Here is a 16,812-nt window from a genome sequence, read left to right on the forward strand (position 1 = left end):
ATCGATTTCCTGCATTTTTTACCTTTAAGAATTTACTTTTTTGTTTCCGAACATAAACATTTTTAAAACTAGACCAAAAATATAAAGAAAAAAATAACAATTAAAAATATATTTGGAAAACAACTTGTAATTGCATGAATTGAAATGGTATAAAAAAAAATTTGCATAAACTTTATGCAGCCATTTAAATAAATTTAGTGCAAATATACTAGAGGTTTACGCCGTTCTTTTAATCGGCGGCGGCGGCGTAGGCTCTATAATATACCGGCAGCGGCGGTGGCGCCGGTGCGCCGACAAAGTGATCGGCGTAAACCTCTGAATTGAATCGTTGGACTTCAAAGTATCACATTGTCCACAACTAATGGAAATAATATGGAAACACACTGCTTACGTCAATGGTATGTTTGACGATCTGGAACAATATCATTTACTTGTGGATGAAGATCTGGGAGGCTTGTAAAGCGAAAAATTAAAAAAAAATAATATTGGGAAAGGTTTTGTTTATATGTATTTAAGGAAATCGACGTTTCGGAAAGATCCGCGGGTTTTGCCTCAAAATCTCGTGGATCGTTCAAAAATTTGTGGGAGTAGCTCCTTGCGGAGAGACCGAGAAATACTTTAACTGGTCACACTTTTTTAGCGCAGTTTCACCGAAGGATATGTTCTGGGCTAACTCTAATATCCGTCGTCGGCACGATTTCTTTAAATCATTTGTGGCTACATGCTGGTCACACACAAAGGCTTCTTACGGTTGCTATAAATTATCTACTAATAGTCATGACTCTCGTGGCACTGTTTTAACGATTAGCATCAATGCAGGCTTATTGTTGATCGCGCCAAGGGGCCTTCAGTTTTTTCGGCTCTTTTTAAGAGCTACAATTCCCGACGTGCGAATAGTAGCAATTTCGACCACCAGTCGCTACCACGCCTCCTGACCCTCAAACCATATGCCATCACAGAATCCATAGTACTGCGACTTCGAACTCATACCTTCGTCGACGTTACTTTCCTAGAAGCTCTAGGTATAGCTCCGAAGACTTTCTGACGGATGTTTTTGTCGCGCTATGCTTCCGAGCTACACCCAATAACACATTGAAACGTTAGATAGTAACTATTCAACCAAAGATGCCGCGCTCGAAATCATAAGCAGTCTAAGTGGATATCATTGCGTAACACATGGGTGAAAATCGTCGGCGCTTCTACATAATTTAAGCTTTACAAGGACCGTGGATAAAAGTCTTAAAATGAAGACCAAAATTTGCAGACGTTTATTTCGATATATTGACCTCAATACTCTTCGTTTCCGGCCTTATGATATAAGAGCTCATTATGGATGACCGCCATCAGTTTTCAGACTAGTTCGACTATCCCCTACGTAAGTAGAACACCCGGTCATTTGTTCCACTGTCTTGAGAAAGCTTTTGCTTCACCACTTTAAGTGTTCTTGCGAAGGACAAAGCCTAACCTGGTTAAAAAATGTGCCTACGTATTCACATTTGTAACATAAGCCGTGTTGGTCATATTTAAACATGATTGATAGGCTATATCCAATGTGATTCACTCCAAGGGACTAGTTGGGGATAGGGCCGCCAACTTTAGGAAATCTCAAACCAAGAGACTTAGGTGTTGAATGATGAAGTGTGAAAATAAAAAATAAAATTTCAGACGCTATTTTATAGTTCAGCAAATAAATTGGTTTTTCAAACCCTTATCATACGTGTTGAAGACATATGCAACTTAAGTGTGAGCTGAGAATCATTTCTAAGGAGAATTTAAACCACTGGAGCCTACTAAAGGATTTTGCATCACTGATTTTGCTTATTCTTTCAGTCAATCGAGAAATAAAATTCGGCACCTTTTCGGGTAACTTGCTTTTTTAACAACTTGAGGACAATTTGAAAATATGTTCGACTTAGGGCACTTTGTTTAAATTCATCGTACTTTATTAATTTTTGAAAAAATTATGCGAAGTGAGCATTTAAATTTTTTATATAATTTTTTTTAAGTGTTTTGTTTTAATAACTTGGTGAATTCGGCGATGCGAAATCCGCGTTAAGCTGGCATTGAAAGCGCCTGTTTTCTCAAATAACTTTTGAACGGTTAGAAAGTGTTGAATTTCGCAATTGGATTTTTATAACTGGCAGTGATGCGCATCCCTTGATACCCCTTTCAACCATATCGGACCAATTTTCGAGATGAGCAATAAATGCCTAGACAGTCTTAAAAGAGTAGAAAATATAGTAACGCGCCGAACGCCGCCACCGCCGCAGCCGCCGCGCCGATATTTTTGACATTCGGCGGCGGCGGCGGCGTGTATTGGCGGCGTATATCTCTAAAATATACTAAGTTATTGTAAAGATAATATTTTTAAAGCAACAACAATAAATCGAATAGCAAAGTAGAAATTTATGCTGCACAAAAAATGTTTATAGCTAAAATTTTAAAAATAACAAAGTGCAAAGATTTTTTTAAAATTAGTAAGCGTTCATACGCTTGCAGGCGTGTGTCTGTATGAGTGTATGTGTGTTTGTTTTGTTTATAAAATTTTGTTGTTGATTTTCTTATTTGTTGGCAACATATGTGATGACTTGCAGATGCTAGCACACACACACACAAAAGGCAAACACAGAGGCAACAGCAACAGAAAGCACCCACTGCGCGATGATTTGGTCAATTGTTGTTCCGCTTGCGTTTTCTTTTTGCCTTAGTTCTGACTTATTTATATGGTATTAGATTCGAAATTACTGCACGTACTTATTTAGTTGGTCTACTAACAAACGAGTTCATTTGTATTTTTGTTGTTGCAGTGTTTTTTTTGGTTAGCTTGACCGACTAGCTGATTGATGGCATATTTTTGGTTTCGTTTCAATAGCGTGCGGATGCCATGGCGTATACGTAACTTTTTCAAATTTTTTATGGGTGTCTATTTGTTGCTGGCGTTGTCAATGAATTCCTCGTTGAAACAAAAAAAAAAGTTGGTCATCGGAGAAAGCGCACTAGCATATTGAGTAATTTTGAAAGTTGTAATTATAGAAATAAATCAAATCTTTAAAAGCTTGACGTAAAAAGTAGGCAGCGCTTGGAAATGAAATCGTTGCTCATGGGCTGTGTGCAAATGCGTGCACTTGATTGTGTGTATGTGTGGGCCTGCATTGATAAAATGCTATAATTAAACTGGGTAGCTAAAATAAAAGACCATGCTGCTTTTGAAATGTTTGGATCGATTTTTCGTTTATATTTGATTTTTATTACCTATCTATTTTTGTGAATGGTCATTAATCAATTTTTCGCTTGTGCGAAGAAGTAAATAAAATAATTAAGCAATTTATTGGAAATTCTTGCAATACGTAAATTCAATTAAAATAAAACACGATATATACAAATTTGTGTCTGGAAAAAGCAAAGATTTATTTGTGAAGGAGGGCTGCGCAATGTCGATAATTTTATAAATAGTAAAACTTGTTTTTTTTTGGTTTTTTTTATTATTTTAACCTTTCGTGCTTAACGAAGAAAAACTTCAACTACAACAAGCAGTAGAACAAGCTTCCTAAAATAAATCAAAAGCAGCTAAAAAGCGCCCCAATATTTTAAGTAAGCGCCCGCCGTGATGTGGTGGAAGCGTGCTCCGCCTATCACACCGAACACAATGGGTTCAAGTCCCGAGCGAAGCAACATCAAAAATTTAGAAACAAGTTTTCTCAACTAGAAAAAAGTTTTTCTAAGCGGGGTCGCCACTCGGCAGTGATTTGGCAAACAGTCCGAGTACATTTCTACCATGAAAAGCTTCTCAGTGAAAACTAATCTGCCTTGCATATGCCGTTCGGAGTCGGCATAAAACATGTTAGTCCCATTCCAACAAGTTTTAGAAAAAATTAAAAGAAGCATGACGCAAATTGGAAGTGAAGCTCGTCCTAAATCTCTTCGGTGGTATATCGCACCTTTTATTTGTTATTAATTTTTTAAAATTTTGAAAGGTTCAGTGAAATTTTTTTTAAATTCATACAGTGATTGTTATATTTAGGCGAACGTACAATATTCCTGAATTAAGACCACGCTCTGGATCTTTCTTGAGAGCTAGCTGTCATGGAAGGGCAATGCTTAAGGCAAGGCTAGGAAGGCCACTACAAAGGATGCGTTAGATGGGATGCTGTCCGCCGCTGTAACTTTTAGGGAATAAAAAATTGCCTGATATTGTTAGGCGGCTATTAAAGCACTATGCTCTGCCAGCGTGAGGTCGAGGGTTTTGTAGGACTGCTTGACCGCACCTGCAGTGACATCTAACTACATTTTGATAAAAATTATTTGGATGGCAGAGCCGAGCAGTCACTTGCGAACTGAACGTGTTTGCCAGTGGAGGCTTTGTAATCCTTACAAGCGCTCAATGTGAGTCCATGTGGTGCGATTAAATATCCTGGGTAGTCTCAGCTGTGTTAGATGTACCGAGGACAACTGTGTGGGGGAAACATCCAGTCACTTTGTGCTCATTTGGCCAACCTTTGCTAAGAATAGGCGTACGAAACGTATCTTTCCATCTGGAGGATATTTTTAAGATCGATGCGTGCCTTATCTTTATCGTTACCACGCAGCGATTTTCTAAGTAACTGTAAGCCAGTTTGGCCGTTAGGGTATGTGGAACCAAAACAAAAGTGTCCAGGTGAGCTGCCCTTTAACTGGACAGCTGACACCCAACCTAATAGCTCAGCATGTATCCAAGATAAAGTACGACACAGAATTTTCTTTTTCTTATTCAGTTTTTTCTTACTTTCGTCCCGACAAAGACACTCCCCGAAGGTTTTAGGTAGTATTTTCAATGTTGATGGTAATTTGTTGGATATTGATCTGTTAAGTTAGGAAAATTAGCACCGAACCGGGAACGTTTAAATATCACCACGTCGAACCTTCTAGACTTGTGTATTACGACAGACATACCTACCACGAGAATATGTTTATCCCATTAACACGCTGGGAGCGAGCACCGTATTTTTCTTTGTGTTTTTTATCTTCATATTCTACATCACCCTCTTATCCTCCCTTCACACTACGTTTAAATTTATACATATATAATTAAAATTTAATTCGAATTTATTTTTTTAGATAATTTTAATTGTAATGAAATTTGTCTTCTATTTATTTACAGCAAACAAAACTGTTAAAAAGAAATCCTTAATATTTTGGAAAACGATGAGTTGAATAACACAGAATCGGATTTGAAAACAACAAATGAGAAAACCAGCACAAAAAATTTAGCTTAGGATGGCACGCCAAAGAATTTTTGTAACAAATTTTGCCACCTCAGACATTTATTTGGCACTGGCAGTTGGTAAGTCGTTGAATTTTAAGTAAAGAATTTACTGAGGGCGGAAGCTCTGTTTGACACTTAAAATTAGCCAATATAAGGCCATGCCGATTTTTTTAAATTTTGTATGCGAAATTCAAAACTTCAGTTATTTGAGACAGAAAGAAAGCCATGGAGGTATGTCTATTCATTCTTCGGTCGGTATGCCAACGATACGATAGTTAGAGCAAACATTGATTTGAGATGTCTTGATGATTTGATTCAAGGGAGTTCCTGGGTATGAGACGCCTGAGTACAAAAGGCAGAGGGGCTTCTGAACAGACATACCTAGGACCGCAACTAGTTCAAGCACTTTCTGATTTCGCTAACGCAACCACGATTAGGCTATCGCGGTTGAAACAGGAACTAATTGGATGTAGAATGATGGAAATTGGCAAGGAGCTATATGATGTTAAGTCTTAACATCGACATTAAAATGTGGAACTGGGGTAAAGGAGCGTGGCACCTTCCTTACATATGTACAAACTTGGGTTATATAAACAGCTAAAGTTTGACTGCGGAGTTGGGTTTGGCTTATATTCCTTTTGGACGTTTAATAAACTGCCGCCTTAAAAGAAATTTAAAACTTGCATATTTTGCATATTTTTATAGAAACGTGGAGTGAAACCCACGGGCATAAGCTAATATATATAATCTAGAGTTTTTTTGTTGTAAAATGTGCTTGACTGAAATGACCTCTACCATCTGAACTTTTCGTGAACTCTGTGAAACTCATAACTAAAGTGACACTTCAGGAATTTGGTATTAAAAATTTAATGACAAATGTTGGAGTTTTGACGCCCATTTTGATCGATATGACATGCCGAAAGCTCGTATTTTTCATTACAACGTAGTTTTTTTGTTGTTGTAATATAAAGAGCTATTAGCATTTTGATCACTTCCTGTGGGTTGCGCTCAATTTTAAGCCCTTTTGTGATGGCGACTAAATTGCTCTTTTAATGCAATACAAATACATACATACATATGTACATATACACAAATATACACATCTAGAGATTGTCAATGTTTTGCGTATAGATATATCTGTGCTAGCATACCAAAAACTCTCTAATATATGAACTTGAAAAGACAATTTTAGGTCTCACAAATTTTCCTTCATTTGCAGTGATCACCCATGACATTTTTAGTTAAGTCATGCTCTACACTGAAAGAAAAAGACTGGTAAAATCAACCGAAATACGGGTCAATTCCACCGAAATTTCTGTTAATTTTTATCCATCGCAACAAGATGTTGAATCAACTACGCACAAATCGTTGATTCGTAATTCACCGTTTTAGTAGTCAAAGGAACAAAAAAAGTTGTTGCGACAGCTTTGTACGAAAGACCTATGTTGCCATATAAATAAATGTAAGGCGCGATAACCTCCGAAGAGATTTTAGGCCGAGCTTCCTTCCAATTTTTTTGGACTTATGCCGACTCCGAACGGCATCTGCAAGGCAGATGAGTTTTCACTGAGAGCTTTTCATGGCAGAAATACACTCGGAGCGCTTGTCAAACACTGCCGAGGGGCGGCCCCGCTTAGAAAAATTTTCCCCTAATTGAAAAACCTTATTTCTAAAATTTTGATGTTGATTTGCCCGGGGTGCGAACCCAGGGCATACGGTGTGGCAGGTGGAGCACGCTACCATCACACCACGGTGGCACTTACTAACCGAACGTCAATTGGTCTCACATCAAATATGCTGGCACACATTAAACATTATACACTTTTTTATTTTGTTTTATTAAACGCACTTTCACCAAATTTTATATTTTATAATTTATATAATTTATAGTTTTGAACTTCGCTTTGAAAATAGAAATGAAAATAGTAGTCACAAAACTGATTCTCAATTCTTTCAGTTGCAGCTCAGCTCATTCTCAATTTCTTCTCTCGCATGTAGTTGCCACACTTGATTTTTTCGAACAAAACTTGTAGTATAAATGTTTGACGTAATATTTTAAAAAGAGAACTTGTAAGTTATAGAGCAGTAAAGAATCAAATCGCAGGAAGGTAATTCACCACTGGAGTAACTTTACATGTAGTTCGGCAAGTTTAATTTTCGTAACACTTTAAGTTGAAACGATTCCAAAACAACTCAAACTTTTATTTTGTCGGAAACATCAACATTAAAAAAGGATGTTTTTTTTATTATTTATTTATTTATTTATTTGAGTCTTTAAATTTACAAATTTTTACAGACTAGCATAATATTAAGAGTAGAAAGATCTTAAATTACTAATTAGGGTTGCATACGAAGAAGTGCAGTCAACACCTGAAGAACTGAAAAACAAATTGAGATCCGCACAAGCCCTCGTAAAAGGCGCATTTACCGCATAGTTGGTCCTTGCAAAACTAATTTTAAAGGTCTCAAAGTGCCGCAAGTTTCTGCAGGGAACATTGAACTGAATTTTTTCCAGGAGCGATGGACAATCAACAGCTCCAGAAATTAAGCCAATGGACAACGAGCACGATAAGATGGTTCGTCTATTTACAAGCGTACTCAGTTCAATTAAAAGACATCTCGATTCATATGACGGCAAAGGATCAGAAAAATTCAAAGAACGGAGAGCAAAACGTAAAAAACTTTTTGAACTCTCTCGATACGATTAGAGGGACTAGTATGGTATGGTCTCCAAATTATAGCAGCATACTCCAGTCTCGATCTGACAAAAAAGCAATAAAGAGACTTGAGGGTGTGAGGGTTAGTGAAAGCTGAACATTTTCTACGAATGAACGCTAGCATGGCATAAGACCGAGTAATAACGTAGTTAACTTGGTTAGCGAAACCAAATTTCGCGTCAAAAAATACACCCAAGTCTTTAATTACCTCAACGGATTCCAGGGCACAGCCCGCAATACTATATGAAGTCCGTAGAACATTAGCCGATTTAGAAAAAGTCACGTGAAAACACTTTTTGATGTTAAGAGTAAGACGATTTAGACAACACCAGTTTTCAACATTGAGGAGGTCCGATTGCAGCCTTTCAGAGAGAACTCTTTATGGTGGCGAAAATTTTCAAATCGTCTGCATACAACAAGTATTCCGCAAAAGCGAAGCATGAGCCGATATCATTTATAAATAATATAAAAAATAGAGGCCCTAGAATACTTCCTTGCGGGACCCCAGAGGAAGCAATGAAGGGCTGGGACGTGGCGTTGTCTATTTGAACAACGCATTGTCTATTTGAAAGATACGACGCAATCCACTTCACTTATTAGATTCGTTCGCGTGAGTGAAAATTCGTAAAAACTTGAACAAAATACTAACTTTGGAAAAACCCCGTTCGTTCAAACAAAACTTTTGCAACAAGAGGGCGCAATTTTGCATTTCGTTTGGAGGAGAAGTTGCAAAATTGTACCCGATAAATAGGTGTCCCGGTATCTCATAATTTTTTGAGCATTAAATTCAAAAAAGGGTTTTTCGTTTTGTATTGATAACTGAAAAACTAGTTTCTTGTTGTTTTCCCATTTTGTGTGGTTTTTCGATTTGGTGGTTTTCTTATTTTGATATTTTTTTTTTAAACAAGTGGCACCATCGTCATAAGTACAAAGCAGAGATCGCAGTGAGCGTAAAATTCTCTTTGAAATTTGCTAATGTATTGACAGTTGATCGCTGTTGAAATGACCAGTGAGATCAGTTGTGTTAACAGAAAAATCAGTTAGATTGACCAGGAATCTGTCAATTTTACAGAATTTTGTTAACTTAAGAGCGACAATTTTTTTCTGTTGAAATGACTAAACTAATTTTTTCGTTTGACAAAGAACTCGGTCGAATTAGCCGTAATTCGATCAATTTCACCGAATCTCCGTTAAGTCAAGAACAACAGAACTGATTTGTTGATTTTACTAGCACCATTTCTTTCAGTGTACAAACGCTATTGTGGGCAAGTTTAATTACATAATGACGTCTATGTCGTATGCCAAAGTTCCAAATAAGCAATTTTATTACGTATTTTTCCTTTTAAAATTATCTAAAACCAAAATAAAATAATTGTTGATGATGTCATTGATAGTAAATCTAATTTAAAGTTCATGGCTAACCGCTCGTCTCCCACATCTTGGATTTAGTCCAATATTTAGTTGAATATTTCGTTTCAATAAAACCACAATCATTTATTTGGGTTCATTTTGCCAATAGCTTAATAATTACATAAATACTTTTCTTGGTCAACTGCGTTGAATGGATTTGTGTGTATGGATATGTGAAGGTGCGTGCGTAGCAAATCGATAACAAACAAAAGGTAAGCCCTAATTTATCAAATAATGGGTTCGGTAATTAATTCTATAAAAATTTGATGATGCATTAATTTGCAAAAAAATAAAAAACCTACGAAACCGATTAAATTTCTATTAAACAATTTTAAAAAATATTAAAAAAAAAAACTGAAAAGTTTAAAGCTCAGTTTAAGACACATTTACCTCAAGGCAGTGAAGTGATATTTTGCTAAACCTTCTGAGCATAATTTCAATTAGTCCGCTAAAAGCACTTATGGAAGCGTAAAGGTCTTTTGTTAGATAACATAATTAAGGTGGAAGTCAAATTACCGAATCAATTCTCAAGCAGTGAGAGCGATAAGCAACGCCTTTGGTGCAGCTTATCTATGACTAATTACGCATAAATTTCGACCCCCATCTATTCTAGACAGCTTATCTCATGACCATGGTAATTAGGGATGGGCGAACGAAGCATAATGAAGTTTATTGGCATTGCTTTCAAAATACACCTTAGAACCTTTTCAGGGAAAGTCTGTCAAGATTGAACCAATATCGACCCTTAAAATGGGTCGTTCCGGTAGCTTACGAGTAAATTTTTTAAATCATCTCTTATTTTTTCTTTTCCCTACTATTTGTCTTTCTCAACTTTCTCACAGTAGTGGATTTGAAGGCAGCAGTCTTTGCTTTCACATACTTGAAATAAAGGCAATTTTTTGGTTTTCGTAACAATCGTATTCAGTAAGTATGCAGTAAAAAGTCCCTGAATTTTGCAGAGCTGAGCTCTGCTAAGCACTCAAAGACACATTTATTTAAGAACCGATGTTTGGTTCTGGCCATTAGTAGATTCTACCTCCTCCACAGCTGCGCTAGAAGTTGTTTATGTAGATTTACGTGTCCCTGTTTATTCACAAATGTCAAAGTCTCATTATGAGTCTGCCAAAAAAGTGGATATTCTTTGATATTTTTTCTCTGCTTGATAGTTTTCCTTTATACAGCTTTGAATGCAAAATGGCTAACAGCGAAGTTGATGACGAAGAAAGAAAGATCCGGTAACCTTATATTAGTGTTAATTTGAAGCTCTACCGCCAGCTCTCATTTTAACACCTCTCATGAGGATAAAACGTGGATTTAATACCACCAGGTGCATTTAATATGACCGAATCTCGAGGGTGGAGCCGTGTGTAGAAGTCCATGAAAGTGGGAAAAGCTTCTGACCGCCATTCTCCTGGGAATGGGCAGAGCGATTCTTTTGCATGCGGTTCAAGCAGCTCACTACTGCCGGTCGCTTGCGGCCAAGTATCCTCTGAGCTAATGTGAGAAGGCGACAACCTGGCTAGGCCACTCGACGTAATCGGTTTAAGTGATAGCCGGGGAAGATCTCATCGGCAGCGTCTGTACACCTCTAGGTGCAGCTGCAAGCGGGCGTCTGTCTTGGAGCAAGCGGCTCGCTATATAAACGTACAAGTAATATTTTCATCCCCGCTGAGCGGGTTGTGCGCTGGGCTTGGGACCCGCCACGTAAAACCATACTCCAATGAAACATAACAACAAGCCTCGGATAAATACACTCTCTATTGATGACGACCATGGCAAACGTTTGAAGGACAATGAATTGAGGGCATGCACCTGGAACGTCCGCTCTCTGAATGGGATAGGTGCAGATACCCGGCTAGTTGATGTCCTCGTCAAAGCAAAATCTGACATCACCGCCATCCAAGAAATGCGTTGGACGAAGCAAGGAAGAAAAAAGATCAAAAATTGTGACATCTATTGGAGTGGCCATACGAATAAGCGCAGTTTCGGCGTCGGGTTCGTGGTGGGAGAGAGACTTTGTCGCCAAGTGCTGGCGTTCACGCCTGTGGACGAGAGTCTCGCCGCTATCCGAATAAAAGAAATTTGTTTTAATATATCATTCATCTGCGCCCATGCACCGACAGAGGAGAAAGACGATGAGGTGAAAGACACTTTTTATGAACAATTAGAACGCGCATACCAGCGCTGCCCCCGTCATGATATAAAAGTCGTGCTTGGCGACTTTAACGCCAGGGTGGGCAAATAAGGTGTTTTTGGCCCTACAGTCGGAAAGTTCAGCCTACACAATGGAACTTCTCCTAACGGACTGAGGCTGATTGACTTTGCCGGTGCTCGAAACATGGTCATATCCAGCACGAGGTTCATGCATAAAAAGATACATCAAGCTACATGGCTGTCTCCTGATCGAAATACTCGCAATCAGATCGATCACGTTGTGATAGACGGACGGCATGCCTCCAGTGTTCTAGATGTGCGCACGATCCGAGGACCTAACATCGACTCGGACCATTATCTCGTTGCAGCCAAAATACGCACCCGGCTCAACGCGGCTAAAACCAAGGAACAAAAAACACAAGGAAAGCTAGACGTCGGAAAGCTTCAATCACGACAGACTGATGACAGAATGATTTCGCAACTCGACTCTCACACCTGCTCTCTGAGAGCACAACTCATCCTGAAGGAATACAGGAGCAGTGGGAGCATATCTCCAAAGCACTTCGTACTGCCGCCGAGGAAGAAATTGGTTACCGGCGGCCACAAAAAACAACTGGTACGATGAAGAATGCCGCGTCGCAACCGAAAGAAAAGACGCTGCCTACAGTGCTACGTTAAAAGCGAGTGCGACAAGAGGAGTGTGTGAACGCTATCGTGAGTTGAAAAGGGAAGCGATACGCCTTTTCAGAAGGAAAAAAGCAGAAGCAGAAAGGCGTGAGTGCGAGGAGCTTGAGCTGCTAGCCATCAGGAATAACGCCCGAAAATTTTACCAAAAAATACGGCGACTGACAGAAGGTTTTAAGACCGGGGCCAACTCCTGTAGGAACGAAAACGGCGACCTTGTAACTGATGTCCAGAGAGTGCTTAGATTATGGAGGGAACAATTCTCTGCTCTCCTAAATGGAGGCAGCAATTCACCGCGCAGAGATGAAGAACCCGATCCCGCAATCGATGATGATGGAATATATGTCCCCTCGCCCGATTATGACGAAGTTAGAATAGCAATAACCAGATTGAGAAACAACAAGGCCGTGGTCGCTGATGGATTGCTTGCGGAGCTATTCAAGTACGGCGGCGAGGAGTTGGTAAGGCGCATGCAGCAACTTCTTAGCAAAATATGGGCGGACGAGTGCATGCCCGACGGTTGGAATCTGTGTTCTTTGCCCAGTCCACAAGAAGGGGGATACTGCAAAATGCACCAACTATCGTGGAATCAGCCTTCTTAATATCGCATATAAGGTCCTTTCAAGTGTATTGTGCGAAAGATTGAAGCCCACCGTGAACCGGCTGATTGGACCTTATCAGTGCGGCTTCAGACCTGGTAAATCTACCATCGACCAGATTTTCACAATGCGCCAAATCTTGGGAAAAAACCCGTGAAAAGAGAATCGACACACATCACCTCTTCGTCGACTTTAAAGCCGCCTTCGACAGCACGAAAAGGAGCTGCCTATATGCCGCTTTGTCTGAATTTGGTTTCCCCGCAAAACTTATATGGCTGTGCAAAATGACGTTGAGCAACACCATCAGCTCAGTCAGAATTGGGAAGGACCTCTCCGAGCCATTCGAAACTAAACGAGGTTTCAGAAAGGGTGACCCCCTATTGTGCGATTTCTTTAATTTGATGCTGGAGAAAATTACACTAGCTGCAGAACTTAACCGCACTGGAACAATATACTATAAGAGTGTGCAATTACTGGCATATGCTGATGACATTGATATCATAGGCCCAAACACCCGCGCTGTTAGTTCTGCTTACTCCAAACTGGAAAAAGAAGCGGTAAAGATGGGTTTGATGGTGAATGAGGACAAAACGAAGTACCTGCTGTCATCGAGTCAGCGCATACGCGCCTTGGCAACCACGCTACTGTTGGCAGTCATAATTTCGAAATAGTAAAATACTTCGTTTATTTGGGAACCAGCATCAACACTAGCAACAACATCAGCACTGAAATCCAGCGAAGAATCAATCTTGCCAATAAATGCTACTTTGGACTAGGTAGGCAATTGAAAAGTAAAGTCCTCTCTCGGCGAACGAAAATCATACTCTACAAGTCACTTATCGTACCCGTCCTGCTATATGGGGCAGAAGCATGGACCATGACAACAGCAGATGAAGCGGCTTTGGGAGTGTTCGAGAGAAAAGTTCTTCGAAAGATTTATGGACCTCTACGCGTTGGCGATGGCGAGTACCGCATAAGATTTAATGATGAGCTGTACGAGCTATACGCAGACATCAACATAGTCCAGCGAATTAAAACGCAGCGGCTGCGCTGGCTAGGCCATGTTATGCGAATGAATGATGATGCTCTGGCCAAGAAAGTGTTTCTATCGGAACCCGCCTATGGAAGCAGAGGTAGAGGGCGGCCCCCACTCCGTTGGAAGGACCAGGTGGAAAACGATTTAAACTCCCTTGGTGTGACCAATTGGCGCCGGTTGGCGGAGCGAAGGAGCGACTGGCGCGCCTTGTTGGACGGCCATAACCGTTTAGACGGTTAAGCGCCAATTAAGTAAGTAAGTAAGAATCTCGAAAATTATAAGTCCTTAAAAGAGAAGTGATGAAGCCATCAAAAAGTATATATCGAAATGATCAGGATGACGAGCTGAGTTGATTTAGCCATGTCCGTTTCTTCGTCAATTTTTAAGATATCTTGATGAAATTTGGTGTGCGAGTATATTTTGATTAGAAGTTTTTCGGAACCGATTGGATCATGCAACAAATATTTTCTGATAAGACTGTTTTTTGCCATATCTTCTTAATTTTAATAGCTAAAAGCTTCAAATTTCACCAGATGCTTGCGTATGTATAAGTATAGCATACATTGTTGTCTGAAAAAATCGTACTTTCATCGTCATAGCTATCTCATGAAGACACCAACAACGGTGAGACTTTGTGTAAGGATTTATTTTTTATTTGAGATTCTTCGATTATGCGATTTGACGAATTTTTGAAATTTGATCAGATTATTTGTCAACCCCACTGATGAAAGATATAACGGTCTTCGGTATAGCTGAAGTTTCTAACTAGTTGCCAACTAAGCCATTTTCATCTAATTAATATGTAACTAGTCCAAAAGTAAAGTTGATTACTTTTTAAATATTTTGGTGGCTTGAAATTCATCTCCTTGAATTAAGCTCTTCACAACAATTTTAAAATACCCTAAAAAATATTACGTTTCAATAAACAAGCATGTGAATGTATTAACTTTTGTTTAATTCCTTGGGCGAGCAAATTAACACAATATTTATGACTTAACTTATGTGCCAAAAAATATTTTATAGATTACATTATTTTAACAACTAAAATGTAAAGCCAATGAAAATCCATTGTAAAATTTATGAGCTGCGAGTAATTCGCATATTCGTGAATTAAAATTACAATGCGCGTAAAGCAAATCGATTAACATAAATTTAATGTTGCGAATTGGCAAACAACTGAAATATAAAGTAAACAAATTAAACAAAAATAAGATGTAAACAAAATTGGGAAAGCGAATAAAAAATTGATCTTGAAAAAGAAACATGTAAAGTTAAAATGCTGTGCATTCAGAATATCGAATAAATTGCGATTAAAGCAGAAGATGAAAGCTGAAAGCTGTAAAACAAAAATATTTTAAGCAGGTAGCGTAAATATTACAGACAAATAAATTTTCGTGTGAAAACCGCATTTTGTTGTGTTTTTCTATATATAAATACAATAATTAAAAAAATTTAAGTTAAACGGTTTTATTGAAAACAATACTTACATGAAATAATAATAATACTAAAAGCTAGAAAATAATTAGGTAGGTCCTATGTACTAGTCATCACACTCCTCATCAATCTGGGGCATTGATCACACAATTAAATAAAAGCGTTGGGCGCCTGAAATTTCTAAAAATGTGAGGCGTAGCATGACCTTATTTAAGACTCAGTTGGTCTTATATGTAACTATCAATAGAAATTTGACAAGTCCAACACCTTTATTTAATTGTCTGTTCGACGCCCTAGATTGATGAGGAGTGTGATGACTAGTACATAGGACCTACCTAATTATTTTCTAGCTTTTGGTATTATTATTATTTCATGTAAGTATTGTTTTCAATAAAACCGTTTAACTTAAAATTTTTTTTTAAATTATTTTATTTTCAAGGTTTTAGTCTTTATTTAATTGCCTGTTATTTCTCATTCTATTTAGTTCATTTAGTGATTCATTATTACAAGGACTCTTTCCTGACAATTTGTTACAATATAAGTCCTCAATACGTAATCCTTCCAAAGACTTTACTCGACTCTGCGCCACGTATGCTTGTCCCACCTCGAACTCCAAAATATTTTGATATCACTTCTACAGGACTGTACGTAATATTTGTTCCAAATATCAGCCAAATCGAACATCATAGGTCGCTTTCTATTCATGTATGTATTATGTGTTCCAAATGTGAACCAAATCGGACCACAACTACGATTTTTTTTTAAATATTTCGATCAGTGCGCCATCTATCGGAGTTTTTTCTTCTTATTATTGCATTGTCATCGGGTTCTGAACTATATTCCAAGTTTCAGGCTTGTAGCTTATCGCGAAGTTACTTAAATTTTAATTACAAAATTCGTTCAGCCGGCCGGTCTGTCAAACCCTGCTAAATAAAACCGTTTAAAAATAAGATGTAAGCAAAATTGTGAAAGCGAATAAAAAATTTGTCTGGAAAAAGAAACATGTAAAGTTAAGGTGCTGTGCATTCAGAATATAGAGTAAATTGCGATTAAAGCAGAAGATGAAAGTTGAAAGCTGTAAAAAAATATTTTAAGCAGCGAGCGTAAATATTACATACAAATAAATTTTGGTGCTAAAAGCGCACTTTCTTGGGTTGTTCTATATATAAAAAAGAAGATACTGGGTTTAAGTGCCGGCCAAGGCAGCATCAGAAATTTAAAAACAAGTTTTTTAAATTAGAAAAACGGGTTTCTAAGCTTGATCGTCATCGGTAGTGATTTGGCAAACACTTCCAGGATATTTCTACCATGAAAATGAAAAGGAGCATTACCCAAACTGGAAGCGAAGCTCGGGCTCGGAGGTATGTCGCGCCTTGCATAAACTCTTTTTTATTCTTTTGTGAACGGGAGCCTAGTGTAGATGTATGATCAGGCCTAAGCGAATCCTTTCCAACGCTTCTTTGCATTTCATAACACGTCTTGATGAAGTACTGTGTGAGATTTGTTAACATAAGCCTTTGACGACCACGCTCAACA

The 16,812-nt window shown here is 38.3% G+C and overlaps 1 protein-coding gene across 2 annotated transcripts in view; it reads left to right on the forward strand.

Annotated features, from left to right (window-relative positions):
* Lgr4 (Leucine-rich repeat-containing G protein-coupled receptor 4) overlaps positions 1 to 16,812 on the forward strand; it is a 162,449-nt gene that overhangs the window by 45,281 nt on the left and 100,356 nt on the right. For both annotated transcript variants that reach the window (XM_067779896.1, XM_067779897.1), the window contains exon 2: positions 5,138 to 5,320. In XM_067779896.1, the coding sequence (XP_067635997.1) occupies positions 5,254 to 5,320 (67 nt within the window). In that variant the 5' untranslated portion in view covers positions 5,138 to 5,253. The remainder of the gene's footprint in view (positions 1 to 5,137; positions 5,321 to 16,812) is intronic.

The sequence above is a fragment of the Eurosta solidaginis genome, chromosome 4 (genome assembly GCF_040869045.1).
Source record: "Eurosta solidaginis isolate ZX-2024a chromosome 4, ASM4086904v1, whole genome shotgun sequence".
Classification (NCBI taxonomy): domain Eukaryota; kingdom Metazoa; phylum Arthropoda; class Insecta; order Diptera; family Tephritidae; genus Eurosta; species Eurosta solidaginis.